General features: G+C 45.0%; 1 protein-coding gene across 1 annotated transcript; it reads right to left on the bottom strand.

The window, feature by feature from the left end:
- Nucleotides 1-12070: 12070 nt before the first annotated feature.
- LOC147123111 (interleukin-8-like) lies at nt 12071-14971 on the bottom strand. The gene is made up of 4 exons (XM_085966747.1): nt 14739-14971; nt 14149-14278; nt 13849-13928; nt 12071-12825 (listed from the first exon to the last, which is right to left on the bottom strand). Exons 1-4 carry the CDS (start codon nt 14797-14799, stop codon nt 12806-12808), a joined length of 291 nt encoding a protein of 96 aa, XP_085822873.1. The 5' UTR covers nt 14800-14971; the 3' UTR covers nt 12071-12805.
- Between the last annotated feature and the right edge of the window lie 7202 nt (nt 14972-22173).

Below are 22173 nucleotides of genomic sequence, written 5' to 3'. Positions count from 1 at the left end.
ATATTATAAGACCCCGATTTCCATATTAAAAAGGGACCTAACATCTGAATCAGGCAGGCGCTTTGGTCACCCGGCAGTAGGACTATTTCACAATGGAGCCAGTCACATTGCTGGTGTTAACTACAGATCGACCCCACATCGAGGCCGTTACCGACCCCGTTAACAACAATCGAGGGCTCTCAAATCCGACCCCAGTATGTGCTGGTTGGGAGAAGGATTGTCCTCGTAGAATTTTGTAAATCAAACTCTGTTCATTTAAAATGGGACCAGGAGCTTAATCAGCAGCAGGATTTGCTGGGGAAGTGGGGAATCTGGTGATGCAGTTGCTCTTAAAGGGCTGCTACTGATCAACACAACAACAAATTGTATTTATATAGCGCCTTTAACATAGTAAAACATTCCAAGGAGCTGCACAGGAGTATTTTAAGACAACAAATTTGAAACCGATCCACATAAGGATAAATTAGGGCAGGTAACCAAAAGCTTGGTCAAAGAGGTAGGTTTTAAGGAGCGTCTTAAAGGAGGAAAGAGAGGTAGAGAGGCAGAGAGGTTTAGGGGGGGAATTCCAGAGCTTACGGCCTCGGCAACAGATCGCACGACCACCAAAGGTTGAGTCATTATAATCAGGGATGCTCAAGAGGGCAGAATTAGAGGAGCGCAGATATTTCGGGGATTGTGGGGCTGAAGGAGATTACAGAGATAGGAAGGGGCGAGGCCATGGACGGATTTGTAAACAAGGATGAGAATTTTGAAATCAAGGCGTTGCTTAACCAGGAGTGTAGGGTTCTCAAAATTCCCACATTCCCCAAAAGTTATGGATAAAGGGACCCTGTATGGACAAGTTGGTAAAAAGGGTACCCAAAATGGCTTCTGGAACCTCGTGACCAAAAGTACAGGATTTTAAAAAGCAAGGCCTTGCAAACAGGCAGGCACTTTTCAAAACCTGAAACGAAACCTAAAATGCATGAATCTGTGAAGAGACTTTGTGGAGCCAGACAGTTAAGCAAACACAGAATATGCATTCATTCACCTTGGAACAGATCAGGTTAGAATGGGCCTAAATCAAGGCCATTAGGTTTCTGCATATTTAATCGGTAACAGCTCACAGCAGCCATCAAGCCAGGATGAGGACAATTAAGTTTCATAAATGACAAACAGCCAGGACATCGAGGCCATTAAGCACGGAGACAACCACTCCAGAAGTCGTTAAAGTAAATGGCTGTAATCATTTTAAACGAGCCCGCCAAAAGTTAGACAAAGGACTGACCTGATTTGGCGCGCAGATAAGGAATGAAGAACCGGGTATAATTGTAGGCCCATCGGTAGTGATCGCGCTCTTGCTCTTGCCTCTTATCGCTTGGCCTTTGGCCTCCTGCCGCTCATTCTCATGCCCTGGCCTCATGGCGGGCTCTCTTCTCACTCCCCGTGCCACTCAACACCAAGGACGCCCATTACTACACCAAGGGCCGTACGTGGGAGGAGAACGAGACCCAATTTCGAAAACACACAGGACACACAGACCACAAACGGGTAGACGAGACGAGATGAGATGAAGAATATGGTAAACCAATAAAGGCAGAGAAGGGCAGCGAAAAGACGCGTTGGGGGCCAAACACCTAGTTATAAGCTGGCGTTTGATGAATAAACTGGCGTTTGAAGCATGGACAGCAGCGTCCATGACGAATAAACTGGTGTTCGAAACATGGGTAGTAAAATCAGTTTAACAATATAAACCGCCAACTGAGCCCCAACCGTTTTAAAAACTCGTCAGCGACTAAACCGCCCGAGAAAGAAGAAGACGAAGACACGGCTCAACGATGACATTAGCTGAGGAAAAAGAGGGTGATTCGCATAAACAACTCCACCGCCATGCCCTGTGACCACGTGGCGACAGCATACCCCAAAGGACAGCAAGAACGGACCCCAAAAATCACAACCGTTAAAGGTCAACAGGTTTCGAATTGGTGAGCATAAACCCCTGGCCACTCATAGCTTAATCTAGTTAGGTATAGGGGTGGGATAAGGATAAGGGGATTGTAATGTATTTGTTTCCCTCAATGTGCCATGTGTTCCCCATTCCCATATAAGTGTATTAATTTTTACATGCCTGTAATCAGCTTAGTAATTCTCAATATTGTGTTTTATTCCGTCTTTAATAAAAATTATGGTTTTCTTGCACCGAACCACTTGTCTACTCGTTTTTCTGTATCGCCGCCTGTACCTAAGTCCGGTGCCTAGAACCCAGGGGGTGCGGAGCGATTCGAACCGCTCAGAGACAGTCAGGGACAGAGCTGACTGGGCACACACCACACACAAAACCCCCTACAGGAGCCAATGTAGGTCAGCGAGCACAAGGGGGATTGGTGAACGCGACTTGGTGCCGGTTAGGACACGGGCAGCTGAGTTTTGGATGACCTCAAGTTTACGTAGGGTGGAATGTGGGATGCCAGCCAGGAGTGCATTGGAATAGTCAAGTCTAGAGGTAAAAAAGTCATGGATGAGGGTTTCAGCAGCAGATGGCAAGGGCGGAGACGGGTGATGATACGGAGGTGGAAGTAGGCGGTCTTTGTTATGCTGCGGATATGTGGTCGGAAGCTCATTTCAGGGTCAAATATAATACCAAGGTTGCGAACAGTGTGATTCAGCCTCAGACAGATGTTAGGGAGAGGGATGGGGTCAGTGGCTGGGGAACGGAGTTTGTGGTGGGGACCAAAAACAATGGCTTCGGTCTTCCCAATATTTAACTGGAGAAAATTTTGACTCATCCAGAACTGGATGTCGGACAAACAGTCAGACAATCATTAAAATGGAAGGGGAGTTTTTGTTGTGGTGAAAGTTTTGTTTGCAAGAGATGAACATGAGACAACTACAAGAGAAGCTGTGCATATCCAATAAAGCCTTGATTCTACAAACCTTCATCCCATGAAACTTACTGGCTTGGAAATTCCTCAGGGGCATGATGCTGACACCAGCTCCTGATCCCCACCACCCTCATCTGGCCTCGCCTGAAATCGTGCATCCCGTCTCAACCAAGCTGACCTGCTGCCTCCATTCTCACTAGGCTTCAGGATCTCCCTCTCAGTGTTGTTAGATTCTAGGACACTTCTGCTAGTCCCTCCAAGCCCCAGGACCTCGATGTCCCCCAAATCCCCCAAAGAATAAAACCATCCAAAGAGACCACAGATGTTGATCTTTTTCACATACCCTGGGTCCACTCCAGTGCTGCAGAACCCATCATACTCCTCACACCCTAGGACCCTCCACCACAGTGATGACCGACCCAGGTGAACAAACCACCACACTCCCAGAATCCTGGACACTACCACAGGGCTGTCAAGAAAGAATCTGCCAACATCTATCAGATTCCAGGTGGCCACTCCTCACTCCATGCAGATTCTCTTACCTTCTCCCTTCTTCCCATGCAGTTAGCTGCACATCGCCCAGTGCTACCCACTTCTTAGTGCTGCCAGAACCTGGAATCATTCCCAGTTCTGGATCTTCAGTGCTCCAGACTCTTGTACTCGCCCCAGGCTGCCATCTCCAAGTATCCATTTTCCACAGTGTTGACAGATATCGACACCTCGCCCCTGTGCTGGAACAAGCCTCACCCTACAGAGATGTACTACCCACCCCACGGAAACTACTGCCAGACACCAGGAACCACCTGTTAAACCAATCCCCACATTCCACAATCCCATTGATACCAAAATCTAGGTGAAACCCCTCAACAATGTTTACAGACCCCGGGACTTATCCCCGTCCCCCACCCCGTCATGCTAACCAAAGCCACACCACAAGAGATCTGCTCGTGATAAAAGAAAACTTGTGCTGATATATCATTCTTTTTGCTTCAACAAATGTTCCCCACAGTCACTGTCCATGAGCACGTCAGTGATGATATAAGGGCTTCAGGGCTATCTGGAGCTGATTCAAGTTTCATTTTCCAGATTTGTAAAGTGTTGAGGCTGCAGCTGTGGTGACTCCGCCCCTGGGTTTGTGGTTAAGGAAGTTCCAGGGTCAGATTTCATTCAAGCAGTAGCCTGTGTGAGTGAGCCTGTGTGAATTCCAGGAAATCAGAGTGTGTTATACTCCAAGTAGCTCTTTGGGTCAATGGGCTTTACTCCCGTCTGTTTATCCCTGGCAATTTACTTTAAGACTCCATTGTCGGCATCGTGTTTGGTTAACACGAGGATACTGTAGGACTGTGCTGTCACGTGGCCCATGGCAGAATAGACTGGCTGCACTCACTGTTCATGCGCATACATGAAAACTGGTGACTTGGATGGTGTCCTAGTGGGCTTCGTGCAGCATTGTCAAGCATGAGTCATTGGGGTACATGTTGTGAGAAGTCAATGCGACCAGCAGGGTGGGAGGGAGTGTAGGGGGCCTTGCATAAAGACAGAAGAGCTCACAACATCTTGGGCGTTCTGACAGGAATACAATATAATATTTACAAATGGTTTGTTCTGAACACATTCTGATAGGTTGACTTGCCTGCATGTGTTATAGGTATCCCTGGGCTTAGCAATGTACCCACTGTGAATTTGCCCCTGAGATAAAAGTAATGAATAAAGGATCTTCTAGCCATCAAGTCTGATAATTACTCCAGATGATGTTTCAGTAATTAAACAGTTAAAGAGGGTGGCTGGGATGCCGAAGGGGTGAAATTGGTTTTCGGTGCTAGCACGAAACAGGCGGTAGTGAATCAGCAGTTTTACACTCCACCCGATGTGCTTTGCTATTGACGTCCAGCACAGCCACCAGGAATCCTGCAAGCTGACATATCTGGAGGAACAAGGGCTCCTGCGGAGGGATGTCAAGTGGGACAGAATGCCTTGAGAAATGTTGTTTCCCCTCCCACTGCCATCCACACCCCACATCTGCAGAGACAGGGAGCCAACCTCACTTCAGAAGACATTGGCCGGAATTTTTACCTTGGATTCGGGATGCGTGGGTGCGGGCCGTGTAGTGGGTCAGGAGCCCGTAGATGAGAAAAGCATGTTTTCCACTGCGACTTTCAATTGATGGCTCCTATTGAACATGTCATGCACGTTTGCCGACCCTATTAAATGGTGCGGGTTTGATGATGTCATCAATGACTCATTTCCAGCAGGGATATTTAAATCAGCCTTGGCCACATCATAATTGAAGTTTCATGTAGGAGTGTGGAGGGAGTATTGTAGAGGAGTGGGTTCTTGCTGAGAGTTATAAAAATGAGTTCACAAAGACAGAGGGCTGCACCCCACTTTCGGATAACTCCCTAAATATTCTTGTGGAGGGAGTCACTGCACGCAGGGAGGTCCTCTTCCCTGCTGATGGACCGAAGAGACCTCCCCAAGAGACCAAAAGAGCATGACTTGAAATTGCTGAGGTGAGCAGCAGGGATGTTATCAGGAGGATATGGGTACAGTGCAGGAAGAGATTCAATGATCTGATGAGATCAGGAAAGGTCAGTGCAAAGCCACACTCACCTTCATCCTGCTGTGCCTGTCACCACATCCCCATCACTCTGTCTTCCCAAGCCTACACCTGCACATCATTACTCACACCAACATACCTTGCACGTCCACCCTTCCCCCTCTCTCTCTACGTACATACTCACATCCCCATCTGACTAACCACCCCTCACACTCAACCTCAATCTAATGTAATCGTACCGAGTAACACCACGGAATGAGGCCATTTGGCATTGGTACCACACTCCCTCATAGTCACCCTCTACAGATGTAACCCACACATTCCTTTTACTCATTCCATCACACTCACTCAGACTTCGCTTCTTTCCCTCTTTGCAGGAGAAGAGAGCCCACAACAACCAGGAGATGGAGAGAACCAGAGTTGGCCCTCCAGCCTTCAGTACTTTGACTGCAGAAGAGGAGGTGGCCCTGGAGGTGTCGAGAGCTGCTGAGTTGCTGGCGGTGGGAGATGGAGAGAGGGGGACCTCTCAGCAGCCTGGTGACAGAATTACATCTCATACAGTCTCATAGCATACAGCAGTCACTCATATGGTGACTAATTTCAGCAGCCAGTGAATGTTCATCGTGTGCATAATGGTATTGTTACCCATTCTTATTATAACATTCCTAAATCATCTCTTTACTCTCTCCCCACCCCCCAAACCCCACCTCCCATGGTCTAGCAGGAGGAGGAAGATGACTCCTCAGATGAGCTTCCATTCTCTGAGAGTGCACTGTCAGCAAACCCAAGTGCACCCAGCACCAGCACAGATACGCACAACTCGGTGCGTCCTATGCGAGATAGACTAGTGTTGTCACCTGGTGTCTCACACTTCACAAGTGAGCAAGAAGACATGGTGTTGACAGGGACAGCAGTGGAGACACCTCACTGGAGGGTGCAGACTCTGACCTCAGCGGCCATCGAGAAAGAGGGTAATCCTGGAGAGGCAGCAGGAAATGCAGGAGGCTCTGACAGGTTTTGCAGCTGTGATGTCTGCAAATGTGCAGAGAATAGAGGCGTCCTTCTCCAACATGAGCACCACTGTGTCACAGGTGATGGTGACAATGTGCTCTTCCATTGAAAGGACAGCCACCTGCATGGAGCAGCTAATGCGCCACTCACATGAGCACATACTAGCTATGGAGAACAGATGGCAAAGGCTCCTAGTCCTCCTCTCTAGGAGCGATCTAAACATTAACTTGGGTCCTCATGGCCCCACTGCTGTGCAGCAAGCTGCTCTCCAGCTCCTTGGTAGCAGGGAAGTGTGGGTGGCCCATGAGAGGGATGATGGTATGAGGGGACATGGAAGTGGGGGCTCCACTCAAAGCACTCCCACTTCTGCCCTATTGCCTCTCCCTCAGTCAGAGCCCCAGATGCTTCCTCAGATCGCGCTGGTCAAGTCTGCCCCTGCAAAGTCGCAGGAGGAGCAGTCTTTGGCGGGGCCCTCACAGGCTCCAAAACCCAGAGGACATCCGCCAAAAGTGTCTACGCAGTCGCAGCAGGGAAGTGAGCAGCCTACCTCTACCTCTGCTGAAGCCATGGGGTTGCACCTCATAGAAGGACCTGTGAAAGGAAAAAGCCACAGTCCTAACTGCACAAGGCTATGCACATGGGTGTATAAAGAAGTGCTATTGTTAAGGTTCCCTTACTGTTATCACACATATAAAAGTATCTCTTTTCACCACTTTCCGGTCATGCCCATTTTTGTCTGCTACCTTGGAAGTGGCTTTGTGAGTTGGAGCGAATGGTGATACATTACATAACCTCCAGCAATGGTGATCAGTGTAAAAGGAATGGCTTGGTCATTGTAGGGATGCGTTATGGTGTTGTTGGGGGTGGCGGGGGAGAGCTTGTCACAGCATGTGGCAGCCATATGAGTGCATTGCAGGAAGTTAAGTAAATCTGGCAATGATGAGGCGACCCCTGAGCTCCCGAGCAGCAATGTGCTCCACTGCTGTTGCCATCTGGTCATCAATTCCTCCTGCTCCTCCTCCTCCTCATCTTCAAGATGTTGCTCCTCCTCCTCTGAAGAGGTTGTGCGCTCAGAGCCTTGCTCCTCATACAGCTCCAGTCCTCACTGCTGCGCTATGTTGTGCAGCACGCAGCATATGACGATGATTCTGGAGACCCTGGCTGGTGTGTACTGAAGGGCTCCTCCAGATCTATCAAGGCATCTGAAGCGCATCTTGAGCATGCCTATTATTTGCTCTATGACACATCTGGTGGACATGTGGCTTTCATTATAACGCTCCTCAGCCTCATGGCTTGGCCTCCTCAAGGGTGTCATGAGCCAAGTCTTTAATGGATAGCCCTTGTCTCCAAGCAGCCAGCCGGTAAGTGTGTTTGGTGGTGTGAAGAGCTGAGGGAGGGTATACTGGTGCAGCACGAAAGAGTCATGACAGCTGCCAGGGAATTTGGCGCACACATGCATGATTATTTTTTATGGTTGCAGTCTAGCTGCACATTGAGGGAGTGGAAGCCCTTGCAGTTGACCAAAACTCTTGGGTGATGTGCCGTGCCCTGAAGTTGACATGTATGCAATTGATGATGCCCTGCAACTGTGGGAAGCCAGCCAGAACCGCAAAGCCGAGCGTCCACTCAGTAACACTGGCTTCATTAGTGGCAAAGTTCACATAAGTGGCTGACTTGTGAAACATGGCATTAGTCACCTGGGTGATGCATCTATGGTCGGCCGACTGCGAGATCCTGCAAATGTCTGCTGCAGATCCCTGGAAGAAGCCTGAGGCGAAGAAGTTGAGGGTGGTGGTGACTTTGACAGCCACTGGTAAGGAGTGTCCACCAGATTATCTGGGCAGCAGGTCTTGTTCCAATAAGCTGCAAATGCCTGCGATGACCTGGCATGATAGCCTGAGCCTCCTGAAGGACTGCTGTTCAGTCATGTCCAGGAAGCTCATCCTCTGCCTTTAAACCCTGTGTTGGGAATATCGCCTCCAGTGTGGTGCAGCCCTGTGGTGCCCCTCTCTCCTGTGGAGCATCAGGTCATTAAGGAGAAGGCTGCTGGTGTGGTGGCTGCTGCTGTTGGTGTTGTAGCTGCTGCTGCTGGTGTGGCTAGTGTTGTTGGCACTGGGGCTCATCTTGGTCTGATTCTGAGGTTCAAGGTGAGCCAGCATTAGTGACACACATGCTGATCTACAGATGGCAGATAAAGTGGAGATCAGAGGCCCAATGCTTCAAAGTTATCATAGTGACGGGCAATGTGGTGAGAGTGGCTTCTGAGGTTGCAGAAATTACCTGCAAACTCCTGACAGCTAAATCTCTGCACACAATGGAGTCAGCAAGAGCCTTTCCATTAGGCCAGGAAGCAAGTTTAATGTGTGAGGATTTATGTGCTTTTTCCAGTTGTCACTTAATGGACTCGCAGAATGGCCACTGAACTTCCACCTCCCCTTCACAGGCGAGGTTCCCGAGGTGCCTGAATCCCATGTACAAGAAGTTAAAGCCAAAACCTGATGTTCAAAAGGCAGATAAGGTCTTTCGACAAGCAGTTTAATACGTCAACAAGGTCTCCTGCCTCTCCCGAGCGGGTCCGTGGTGCACCTCAAAATGCACCGCAGTGAAATGGGGAAGTCGGTGGGAAGATGGCATGCTCCTGACGTGCTATTAATTTCCATGATTTTAACTGCCGACCCGCTTTGTCACGTGAGCACTAACCTGGTGGAGTGGGTCGCCCACCCCTGCTGGAACCCACCTGACTTTCATGCTATTGGAATTGATGGAACAAAAAACTAGCATGTTCTATAAAGGGCGGGCTATCCAATCTGCTAGGTTACCACCCAGGCTGCAGGTTTAAAAATGACTCGCCATAGGATTCTACCAATCTCTTTCCAGATTTACATAGGATTACATAGGATATACGACACAGAAATAGGCCATTCGGCCCAACCAGTCCATACCGGCGTTTATGCTCCACTTGAGCCTCCTCCCGTCTTTCCTCATCTAAATCTATCAGCATAACCCTCTGTTCCCTTCTCCCTCATATGCTTATCTAGCCTCCCCTTAAATGCATCTATACTATTTGCCTCAACCACTCCCTGTGGTAGCGAGTTCCACATTCTCACCACTCTCTGGGTAAAGAAGTTTCTTCTGAATTCTCTATTTAATTGCTTGGTGGCTATCTTAGCAGGAGATTGCAAAACCCATTGTGGAATTTCAAGGCCCATGAATCTTAAATTCTGGCAGTTATTCGCTAGAATCCAAGAATCTAATTTACAACACTATAAAATGGAGGTAACATGGAGCAGCAGCTGATCGAGGCTGATGCTGGGAGCTTAAAGTTGAATTGTTGTGTTTCATTGTGTTGTTAGTTAAAGGCTCATAACTTCACTTTCTTTTACTCTTTATTACTAAGCTTTATTTGGAAATTTCCATTGAGACTAGGGTAGAAATTGTTCCTCGTTGAACCCATTTTAATGGTGTAAAACGGGCATAAAAAGGGCCAATTTCAGGCAGCCACGTTCTGCAAAAATAGGATGCCTGAAAATTGGACCCTTTCCAGGAATTGGCCTGCCTTGTGCAGAGTAAGTCGCAGGTTTTCACAACATGGATATGGCTTAGCCAGCGGCTGCCAATAAAAAGTTAAGTGAAATTATTTTTTAATAATTGCTGTGCAAGTCCTGGCTCCACAGCACTCCTTATCATTAAGAGATTAGTTCCCTCTCTCTTGCTACAGACAGGCCGAGAAGGATTTGGAGGGATAGTTTCCCACTGTCACAGCCCATAGGATTTCATTTGGGATATTTGATAATTTTATTAGAAAGTCTAAATAACAATGAGGAAGCTTCAGCTCGATGAAGATCCCAGGAAAAGGTTTGGCTTTCTTAGCAGTGGTGGCCCAGGAAGATTAGATCTTAAACTGGACCTCCTTCAGTTCATTGTTTATAGCCACAGTCAATGGGGGGCAACCAACATCCTGCCATTGATCATCAAAGATCTCTAAACTGACATTGCCAGTCTCCCCACACACATGTATTCAAATGTAAGAAATCACACAACACCACACAACTCCGGCATCTCCACCACATGTATTCAAAGTTATATAGAACTTGGTTACTTTTCAGATATCCAGTTGTTCACTTTAATAAAAATATTACTCTGAAACGTTCTCACTTACAGGGGCAGATTTTAACTCGGGGCACAATGGGCCTGGGCAGGGTGCGGGTCGGAGGGAAATCCCCGCAGAGAGTTGAGTGTGAAACTCCAGACATTTCAATATCCGGGCTTCATTTAACTAGTGCGGCACTGTCTCCTGCTCGAGACCGGTGGGAGTGATGTCAGAGCCGATGGGCAGGAGTGGGAATTCAGGTGGGAGCTTGATGCCACCAGGACCCGAGGGAACAATCCCCAAACATAAAGTTAGTGCTGGGTTGGGGGAGGTGGTTTAAAGGAGCACGGCTGGGAGGGAGGAGCAAGGCAGGAGCTAGGGAGGCCCGAGCACTCCTTAGGAGTATCTGGGGGAACACTCCAGCTCCCTGTACCCACAAGGAATCCTCAGAAAGGATGAATGAAACTATTTACTATGGCTTCGTCTGGCCACACTGCTGACCCCCGCCATGATCTGGCTGTATGATTTGGTGTCGGGCCTCCCAATTTCCTGAGTTGAAATTAACCGTAGAGCAGACCCCGTCTGCCTGTTTTGAGAGAAGTTACAATAGCAGGGATGAGAACACCCCACCCCCGCCCCCCGACATGACGTCATAACAACCCATCCACCCCGCTCGCAGCGGGTGCGGGAGTTAAAGATACCCATCAAAACCCATTGAGATTTTGCAGGATTCGCACTGAAATCTGTCTCACTGCAAATACCTGCATCTTTTATCATTCTCCAAGGCGTACCCTGAACAAATTGCTCTTTATTAATCAGTCCATTAAGTTGTTCTTCTAGAGAATCACACAACTGTTTTGCTGAAGATTGAGAAACAGCAACAACACATTCTTCATAAGCAATCTAGTTTATTTTAATCACGTAAATACAAAGGTACAAAAACGCTCAAAAGGTTCATTCACACACAATTCAGTCACGTGTAGCAACTTTCTTCAGTGATACACAGCCTTATACTCAACACAACTTTTACACAATTACCTTTTGAGACTTTCAGTCAACTGCACCCAGTCAGTGAAAAATCTCAGTGTGACAGATTTCACAGTACAGAGGTTAGCTCTATTTACAAATGTCATTTCTTCCAGTTCGTATCATATAATAAGCAGCACTACCTTCTAAAATGTAGGTATTTTACACATAATATTATTTCTACAGTGAATTTGCATCCATAAACTTCAGTTTTGGATAGATCCTGAGGTCCGATGTTTATAGAGAAAAACCCAAGGTTCGAGTTAAAATGTCATTGATCAATAAACACTGCAGTAAAATGGCATCAATGTTAGTGACAGGCAATTGCTCTTGTACTTTCATATAAAGTTTTCATTCAAACTGGAATTGGAATATGCTTGCTGAACAATTAAAATCCTTTATCTACTCTATATCTTGCTGTCAATATGTCACAAAGAATATCAACAGCGTTTCAGCAAGAAAAGAAAAATTGCACTAAATTTGGTTTGTAAATTAGTTTGAAACAATGTAACGTTACAGTATATCTACAAGCAATAGAAGGAATGTGTTTATTTAATTTATTAGATCTTTCATTCCAATCTTACACCAGAACATTGTATTGTAATGGAAATAACAAAGGAGAATTCTTCTAATTTGGACCTTTATGAATTGTCAGCCTCTCATTCCAGGTAAAACATGTAGAAGTGAGGAGGTAGTGTGTGGTAAAGAAATGATTACAAGTTCATTTTGAACAATATATTCATGGAATTGCATAAATTGAGTTATTCCCAACTACCATCATGTCCCACTCTGATTTCAAACACGAATATTTAACAACTGACATTATCTGTCTCAGTTAGATTCCTCCACAAGTTCATAAATCTATTAATATTTCCTCCTGTACCCACACCTTTTCTGGTGAGAATTATGGAGCATTGTAAACAAATTGTTTTCAGTCACAGAGTAACTTGTAACTGGACCAGAGTCTACTCTAAATAACCAAACACATCACACCCTGTGAACGAAACCTCAGCCTTAGCACAAAGTTTAACAAGGAAGGTCAGACTGTTTTCTTAGGCCATTGATAAACAATTAGAGTATGACAGGGTTAAACGGTGAAATCATTTTCAGAAAATGCTGAACAGAAAGTATTTGAACAAACTATCAGAAGGTGACCTCAGAGAGTTAACACCCTGGACAGAGCTTCCTTCATTGCAATGTTCATTGTACTTCAGGTCACCCAGGTGTGGAATCGAGTCCAGCCCATTGCGACTTCTGTTCTCAGTTGTGTTGTCTGGCACCTGAAATAAAATAAAATAATAAAATTAATAACATTATTTTTACCCACTAACTGCAGATATTTACTTTAATAAAGTGCACAATGTCTTCAAAAACATAATTATGGAGAATTATCAATCTGACATTTACACAAGTTGAGCAGCATTGCTGACGCTTGTGATTTTGTTAACAATTCAGTGATTTTGCAGTATGGTTTTAACACGCAAGATGCACGGGGAAGGAGAGAGAAGAATTATATCCCCCCCTTCAATCATGGTGGGTCAAGCACATTCGATGAATAATGCAATGTCAGTAAATGGTGAACTAAATCCTGAGTTCTGACAAAGGTGGATGACACAAAACTGGAAGAATAGATGGTCTAGATTTTCCTTAAAAACTTCCTTGTATAACTTGAAAAATATATGCATTTAAAATCCCAGTTCTGTTGAGTCTGCAGGAACATATTATGTTCAAGTTTAAAGTAGAACAGATAATAAAAAAATGAAGCATTAGAGCAGCTTACAGTGTTCAGACAACAGAGCAGGAAATCGTGGAGCTGACCATAACAGAAGGAAGGCAGCAGGAAAAGGAAATGAAAGTGGTGAAGATTTAAGGTCCCTGTTTCGATCATTCGTCTGTGCTTAATTGACTGATCTCAGATGGGTACTAAAGGTACGACAATTAGTCACAGCATTGTGGGTTAGGGAGCATAAAATCACCCAGCATTACTGCAGCTGATGCTATCCAATGAGATCCCGCTCCTGGATTTACCATATATGGATGCTGTTTTAGGACATTGTAGGGATCGGGCTTGCTGCCAAGTGTGATTCAATAGCTTACGACTATTCACTGTCATGGCTGACACATAAATGATGGTCACTTGGGCAAAGAACCAGGATGCACCAAAAGCCTGTGGGAATGTGCAGCAGAGAGGAATCAACGCCCTTGGCCAAGGAGGAGAGGACAAACATGGTGACAAAACAATTCACTGTCTCTGCATTTATTCACACACAAAGTCTGAACTCTCACAAACACAAAACACCAACCTTTCTTGGATTTTATGATAATCTTCACCCACTTGGCATCAGGATTCACACATGATTTCTTCCCATTTGTTTGGGTGACACTGTGAAGAGAAGGTGAACCTTTAAAATCTAATCCACAGAAATTGGATGTTTCCCACTGAAAGGTGAGAATTCAGTAAAGATATTACAAGAAAATTCTTCGACTCTGCCTCAGAAACAAACTGTGATTGATCCAAAAAGTTTTGAATAACGAGCACAGTTTCTTAAATCGAGGTCACACAAGGGGAAAGTTAACGGTGATGTTCTGACACATTTACTCACATTATCTCCAGTGTCTCACAGTGCGATCCTCTGGGAATATATTTCAAACTCTGGATCAACCTCGGATGGATAAAATCAGAGCTGGTCTGAGTGCACAGGCATTGTCCTTGGGTTCCTGGGATTGGAATACCTGTAAAAATATCAATTTATCTTTGATTCATTTATCGATTGACATGGAGAGAATCCTGGCACCTGCTTTCAGCACTGAGATTTTTACAATTATTCCACACATTGTCCACAAGGAAATATTAACTATCTCTCCAAACTAATACTAATCAAACTAATTGTATTAACCTGGAGATGACTGTCATATATTTTTTATAAAAGTGTGGAAGAAAATCTTTCATAAACTTAAAGCTTTAGGATAATGGGGATTCAAATTATTGAATGCAGCTATATTTGAGAATTCAGTATTCAAAACAGCATTGTATTATCAATAAGATGTAACATCTGCAACCATTTAATTGTTCAATGCATAAACAAACAGCACACTGGGACATGTATAGCTGGATCAGTAACTGGATGAAAAGACTCCTTTTCACACTACAGTGCAATGAGAAATAAAACACAAGATCAAAATGTCAACATACCCTGTGCAGTAATGGCACACAGAAGCAGGGTGAGCATCGTTACAGTAGCTGCTCTGTTCATCTTTGACTTTGTGCTGCTGAATAGATTTCTGCTGAAGATCTTCCGTCTCCCTCAGTGACTCTCTCTCTGTTGAATGTAGTTCTGCTGAAGGGAGGTCCAATGAGCTCCTATTTATTGAGATCCTCTACACTCACTTCGCTTAATCTCGAGAAGTGAAAGCTGTCAAACTTTCTGTGGAAGGGAATTTCCCTGCTCCTGAGTCAGGCCTTCTTTCACTTTTGCAGTTTTAAATATATTCAGAACTTGTGCATCATTTACAGCAGCAACAGGCAGATAATCAGTTGTGATAATTGGTGAATTATTTATGTCTAGATTTTAAAGATTTAATTGCAACTTTAAGAAAACTGGTGTAAAATTCATCTTTGGTGAAGACGTGAAAAGTTTGGTAGTGGTTCAGTCACCCGTTATATATCCTGCCCGATTTTTCTTTCCGTTGAAGTCACTGGAAAGGAGAATTAGGCACGGTTTATAACGGGCAGCTGATCCACTACTGTTCATTGTGCACCCACTGAAATTGAATTAATCCCCAATATTTCTGATTTTTTTCATGTCAAAGATCATCTAATCAAGTCCTTATGGAGTGGTGTTGATAATATCTTCCTTTTATTTTTAAACAACAGTAAATGACAAAATTAAACATTGATAGGGTCGAGACCAGATAAATTGATACTTTTTATTCTTGTCTCCCAAGCAAGTAGCATCAGATGAGCTGTAGAATAATCCAGTTCCAGATTTTACACCTGATTCACTGGGGAACTCCTCAATGTATTTTTAACACTGATCTTTCTCACTATAATAAGAGAAAGCACAGACCAGACAATGGAGCCAAAGCCTCTGATTTACAATCAATATCCACTTTGTATTGTGACTCTTTGGACCTTCCTGCTACAGCTTTGGTGAAAGGTGCGATGGTGTAAATGTAGTTCTAAATTTGGTTCCAGTTGCCACTTGCAATGAATTTTTAGCCTGATGATGCAGCAGCTCCATCTCAGGAATAGAAATACCTTCAACGTTCTTGCACCTGCAGAGATGTTTTATTCAAAGAGCCATGATTGATACAGGGTTAAAATGGGGCTGCGACTTTGCAGAGAATCACATATCATAAGGTATGATTAATTGTACATTAGATATTCTTCCCCAAAATGAACATTTTCAGATCGGCTGCAGAATAAGCCAGTTCCACATTTTGCATCTGATGCGCCTCAATAACTTCAAGGCTCAAAGTTAACTGGATAAAACTAGGCTTTTATTAGCAAAGAAAGATGCCTGTGTCTTCACCTAGCATTCTGCTGTTCTGCTGCGAGACAAGCCTGGGCTTGTCTTAAGTAGGGCCAGGTATGGGCGGAGCCGACACACCCAATGGGGAGAAAGGGGGCGGTGCACTATATACAATACAAGGTAAACACAGGAGCAGGCAATACAATATATGTAGTTAAATACAGAGTCTGATGAATGACATATTTCATCACATTCACCCCTTCTACAGATTTAGTCTGTCCGGGGGTGTGATAGTCCTCTGTGACCGACGTAACGGTTGCGGTGCCGCGGGTGCCGGCTGGGTGTCCCAGGTGACCTCCTGGGTCTCTGCCAGGGGCGCCACCGGGGTTGTTGAAGGAGTAGGTGGTGGGGGTACCATTGGCTGGTGTTCTTCCGGGGGTGATGAGGCGGCGTGGGCCGCGCGGCCTGAAGAGTAGGAGTCAGAGTTCTTCTGAGCCACATCCAGCGATCGCGCTGTGTCCACAGCCTGTGTCAGATCTAGGCCCGTTTTCTCTAGCAGTCTCTGCTGGATGTAATTAGAGCTAAGGCCTGCGATAAAGGCATCCCGAATAAGCTCGTCTGTGTATACCGTGGCTTTCACGTCTTTGCATTTGCAGTCTTTGCCAAGCACTTTTAGGGTGACTAGAAAGTCCTCTAGCGACTCTCCGGGTCACTGTGTGCAGGTAGCAAGCAGATGCCTGGCGTACACCTCGTTCGTAGGCCGCTGATAGTGGGCCTTTAGAATGTCGCAGGCATCCAGGTAGGTGGCGGCGTCTTGGATGAGTGGAAAAACCCGGTGGCTTACCCGATTCTGCAGGATCCCGAGTTTCACATCTCCGGTGGCTCTAGAGGCTGTGACGGCTTCGGAGTTGGTCATAAAAAATTCCAAGCACTGGAACCAGTATCCAAACCATGCCGATGCATCCGAAGCATGCGGGTCCAAATCCAAGCGTTCCGGTTTCAAAAGTTGATCCATCGTTGAAAGTTTGCTAATAAAATTGATGCGCCTCAATAACTTCAAGGCTCAAAGTTAACTGGATAAAACTAGGCTTTTATTAGCAAAGAAAGATGCCTGTGTCTTCACCTAGCATTCTGCTGTTCTGCTGCAAGACAAGCCTGGGCTTGTCTTAAGCAGGGCCAGGTATGGGCGGAGCCGACACACCCAATGGGGAGAAAGGGGGCGGTGCACTATATACAATACAAGGTAAAACACAGGAGCAGGCAATACAATATATGTAGTTAAATACAGAGTCTGATGAATGACATATTTCATCACAGCATCTGCCCCACAGGATGATGTCACTTTACAGACTTGGCACTGATGCTTGGGATTATAATAAAAAGGAAGGACATCCCTGAGCTGAAACTTGTGAATTACAGGAAATGTGGCATCTTCTAACTTGATAATACAAGTTGCACAGCTAAGAAATATCTTTGCTCATTTAAAAAACTCATGTTCTTATTGTAAAGAACTGCAATGCTGCAAATATATTTGTGGATGTTCGATGTGATGATTTTTTCATCTGCAATGTATTGTCAGTCAGAGTATGCAACAATATCTAAACAATGGATGAAAGATTTAGTTGTCCAATTTAACAATGTCAGGAAGATCAGGGCTTTTCATAACCTATGGCATGAGAGCACGTGGCAGACCTGTCATAAATTCAGCAGGCGAGCTGTGGGGCACCAAACAGGCAATCTGAGCAGTTCGCCAGATTGAAGCCTGAATATCAAACCAGAGTTGACTTCAGCAAGGTAAGTTATGGAGGCAGGGTGGGGCGGCCACGATCGCGGAGGTTGTGGGTTCGCAGGGAGGCTGCGGCCCAGCTTATCTTTGTGGGCCCCAGAATTGCACTCATGCTCACCCGGGGTCACAAAAACAATTTGACACTTACCTTTAGAGGGCCTTTTCTCTTCCATCATGTGTGCACGGCACTGACTCTGACCAGTTCCTACCGAAAATGGCAATTGGCTTCCTATTTTATTATAAGACCCCGATTTCCATATTAAAAAGGGACCTAACATCTGAATCAGGCAGGCGCTTTGGTCACCCGGCAGTAGGACTATTTTACAATGGAGCCAGTCGCATTGCTGGTGTTAATTACAGATCGACCCCACGTCGAGACCATTACCGACCCCGTTATCACCAATCGAGGGCTCTCAAATCCGACCCCAGTATGTGCTGGTTGGGAGAAGGATTGTCCTCGTAGAATTTTGTAAGTCAAACTCTGTTCATTTAAAATGGGAACAGGAGCTCAATCAGCAGCAGGATTTGCTGGGGAAGTGGGGAATCTGGTGATGCAGTTGCTCTTAAAGGGCTGCTACTGATCAACACAACAACAACAACAAATTGTATTTATATAGCGCCTTTAATGTAGTAAAAGATTCCAAGGAGCTGCACAGGAGTATTTTAAGACAACAAATTTGAAACTGATCCATATAAGGATAAATTAGGGCAGGTGACCAAAAGCTTGGTCAAAGAGGTAGGTTTTAAGGAGTGTCTTAAAGGAGGAAAGAGAGGTAGAGAGGCAGAGAGGTTTAGGGAGGGAATTCCAGAGCTTAGGGCCTCGGCAACAGATCGCACGACCACCAAAGGTTGAGCGATTATAATCAGGAATGCTCAAGAGGGCAGAATTAGAGGAGCGGAGATATTTCGGGGATTGTGGGGCTGGAGGAGATTACAGAGATAGGGATGTAAAGGAAAAAGCCATATTCCAAAAAATACACCATCCTATGAACAGATTTCTGATATTATTAATACATGACATACTGGTTTTTACAAATCTGGAAAGCCTCGGTGACACAAGCTGTGTCAATACAGACTTCTGAGATAAAATGAAGTGTTAACACAAGCTGTAAACATCACACAAGCTTTTGAAATGGAATTGATTGTTAATATAAAAACAATGGCCCTATTGAAACAGCAAGGTGCAGCTTCCAGAATGTCTGCAGTTTGGAACCAACACAATAGCAATGCCCAAGTAAAGTGTTAAAAACTGACACTTCGAACAGTAACGTAGAACATTAAAAAGCCATGTGCCTTTGTAAAAGTAACATCAAATGAAACAGGAAACACGATAAATATACAACCAATTGAAGTAGCTAAGAAATGCATGGAACACCCTACATGAAGTGTTTTTGATTTACATGTTGTAAATATGATATCTACAGAAGACTTTGTAGATATGACTTCAATAGATACACCAAGCAATTACATTGTGTTTGTGTTGAACTTGGAACACATAGGAGTCATGATGTCTGCTTTCAAACAGCAGAGGTGATTTAGAAATTGAATGAAAGCCCTTCGATAAGAATGGCATCAAAGAGATAAATCTGTTATAACCATTTTATGATAAGTTTTTGAAACACCTATACAATAGACAGGATTCTGAGAGTTGGCAGCTGAAATGACAGTAAGAATAGAAAAGAATTCAACAAAGAATGACTAGAGATAATTAGCTTACATCAGCAGAAAACTTCAAAGAATAAACCACTTAAAAAGGTATAAAGATAGAGCTTTTCAGGTGGAAAGTCAGAAGTCGCTGGAACGGGCAAGCATTTCTCAACTTTAGAGGCAGTCTTTGTAAGTTTTTAATTCTTGAGTCTCGGGGATCAAAGATGTACTCTTATTTGATTTTGGTGGATAACCTGGATTAAGAAATAATAAGAAATGTAAAAATGTATGAAGTTAAGATTTGAGAATATGGATCTCTGAGAATAAGAAATGTAAGCTATTTGTATTTTGAACTGTTAAAGTCACGATTGACTCACAAGCTGTTAACTGAATGTCGGTTCTTCAATAAATTTATATATTTTTAGAATTGCCTCAATTAGTATTTCTGTATCAAACTCGCAAACTCAATCTCTGTATACTCTTTTGTGAGGAGCTGCAGAATTCTGGGGGGGTTTCTGGACCCTCATAATATCTGAAATACAGTCCAGTTGAACTTATTAAAAGTGCTATCTGGAGGACGGTAACATCTTCAGTCATTCCTTTCCTTTAGAGAGAGATAGCCTGGACATTTAGACCCATTTAAGCGACTTATAGAATTCGGCTATCTCTAACTTTAGTTGAAGGTGAACATCTGGGGAATACGCCTGATCTGGGATAGCCTGAAAAGTGCTAGGACTAGTAATTATCCCTTCAGGAAGGGGCAAGGCCATGGTGTAAGATTTGCAAAATTTCTACATTTCCCCAAAGGTTATTATTAATTAAAGGGACCCTGCGTGAACATTTTAAATCAAAAAGGGTACCCAAGATGGCGTCCGCACCTCGTGGCAGAAAGCCTGTGAGATTTTAAAAACTTGGACTCTGCGGCACAGGCAGCTCGTGGAGAAATTGAAACTAAAGCTGCAGTTTCTGTGAAGAGAGACTTTGCATTTTGAAAACCAGGCAGGACTTTGAATTATGTATTAGATCAAATCGGAGACAGATCAAAACCCAGTTAGGCCTATAGTTAAGGCCGTCAAGCAGTTTGCATAAATAATCAGGAACAGATTAAGGAAGCCATTGAGGCTGGACAGGCCCATTAATATGTATTAATAACAAAACAAGTCAATTATCAGGCCAATAGATGCGATTACTGGCCATCTAAAAACAGTTAGTGTAGATTGCTACCATTAGTTAAAATAGCCCGCCAAGATTAAGAAAAAGAACTAACCTGATTTGGCGCGCAGATAAGGGCCATCCGTAGGAGTATAATTGAAGGCCCCGGGTAGCAATCTCTCTCTCTGGCCTCTTTTTCTTACTCCTCGCCCTCATGGCTGCTGCCCTTCCCCTGTCCCATGCTTACCCCCGGCCTCTGCCCGTGCCTTTTCCCCACTCCATCCGGAAACGCCCAGGCATTGCATCGGGCAGACACGGACAATCCAGGCCAGACGTGGCGGGACGCGACGAGGCGAGGAGGTGAGACATATTGGGAAGACGAATTGGGAAGCCGATTGAAGACAAGCTTCGAATGATCGGGCCTTCAGTCTCAGCTAACCTGTGACTATCTTCATGCAAACTTCAACTGCCGACCGAGGAAGAGGAACCACCATCCCTGCAAGGCAAAGTACCCAAGCAGATACTTTAACTTTGGGGTACTCATACCTGGACAATGCCCTTGCAGCACCCGGAGGCCACGTGATGATGGCAGACTCCAGAGAGCACAAAGAGCGAACCCCGAACCCTACCGCTGTTTTGAGTTCAGCAGATCTTTTGATTGGTGAGCATAAATTCTGGCCCCTCATAGCTTAATCTAGTTAGGTATAGCGGGTGGGATAAGGATAAGGGGATAGTTAAGATAGTTGTTTTCCCTCAATGTGCCGTGTGTTCCCCATTCCCTGTATAAGTATAGTTATTTGTATTCACCTGTAATTTTACACTAGCAACTTCTCATAAGGCTGTGTTATTTTTCTGTTTAATAAAATCTTGAGTTTTGCTTACATCCAAACCACCTGTCTACTCGAGTCTTTTCTGTATCGCCGCCTGTACCTAAGTCCGGTGTCTGGAACCCAGGGGCGTGGGAGAGATTCGAACCGCTCACAAACAGTCAGAGGCATAACTGACTGGGCGTACGTGCCAAACACCACCACATGCCACCCCCTACAATGGAGTGCGTTGGAATAGTCAAGTCTAGAGGTAACAAAGTCATGGATGAGGGTTTCAGCGGCAGATGAGCTTTGGCAAGGGTGGAGTCGGGCGATGTTACGGAGGTCGAAATAGGCGGTCTTTGTTATGTTGTGGATATGTGGTCGGAAGCTCATTTCAGGGTCAAATGTGATACCAAGATTGCGAACAGTGTGATTCAGCCTCAGACTGATGTTACGGAGAGGGATGGGGAACGGAGTTTGTAGCAGGGACCGAAAACAATGGCTTCGGCCTTCCCAATACTTAATTGGAGAACATTTTGGCTCATCGGACAAGCAGTCAGGCAATCATTAAAATGGAAGGGGAGTTTTTGTTGTGGTGAAAGTTTTGTTTGCAAGAGACGAACATGAGACAAATACAAGAGAAGCTGTGCATATCCAGTAAAGCCTTGATTCTACAACCTTCATCCCATGAAATTTACTGGCTTGGAAATTCCTCAGGGGCATGATGCTAACACCAGCTCCTGATCCTCACCACCCTCATCT

This window comes from Somniosus microcephalus, chromosome 2 (genome assembly GCF_052327205.1).
Source record: "Somniosus microcephalus isolate GS21.2 chromosome 2, FLI_Smic_1.0, whole genome shotgun sequence".
Classification (NCBI taxonomy): domain Eukaryota; kingdom Metazoa; phylum Chordata; class Chondrichthyes; order Squaliformes; family Somniosidae; genus Somniosus; species Somniosus microcephalus.
This window is presented reverse-complemented; position numbering and strand designations above follow the sequence as displayed.

What these genes read in the sequence shown, in the direction of transcription:
- LOC147123111 (XM_085966747.1), bottom strand. Translation starts at nt 14,799, where the DNA reads ATGAACAGAGCAGCTACTGTAACGATGCTCACCCTGCTTCTGTGTGCC. An exon ending in TGTGAGACACTGGAGATAAT is followed by an intron (nt 13,929 to 14,148) that starts GTGAGTAAATGT and finishes TTCTCTTCACAG; the next exon opens with TGTCACCCAAACAAATGGGA. An exon ending in TATCATAAAATCCAAGAAAG is followed by an intron (nt 12,826 to 13,848) that starts GTTGGTGTTTTG and finishes ATTTTATTTCAG; the next exon opens with GTGCCAGACAACACAACTGA.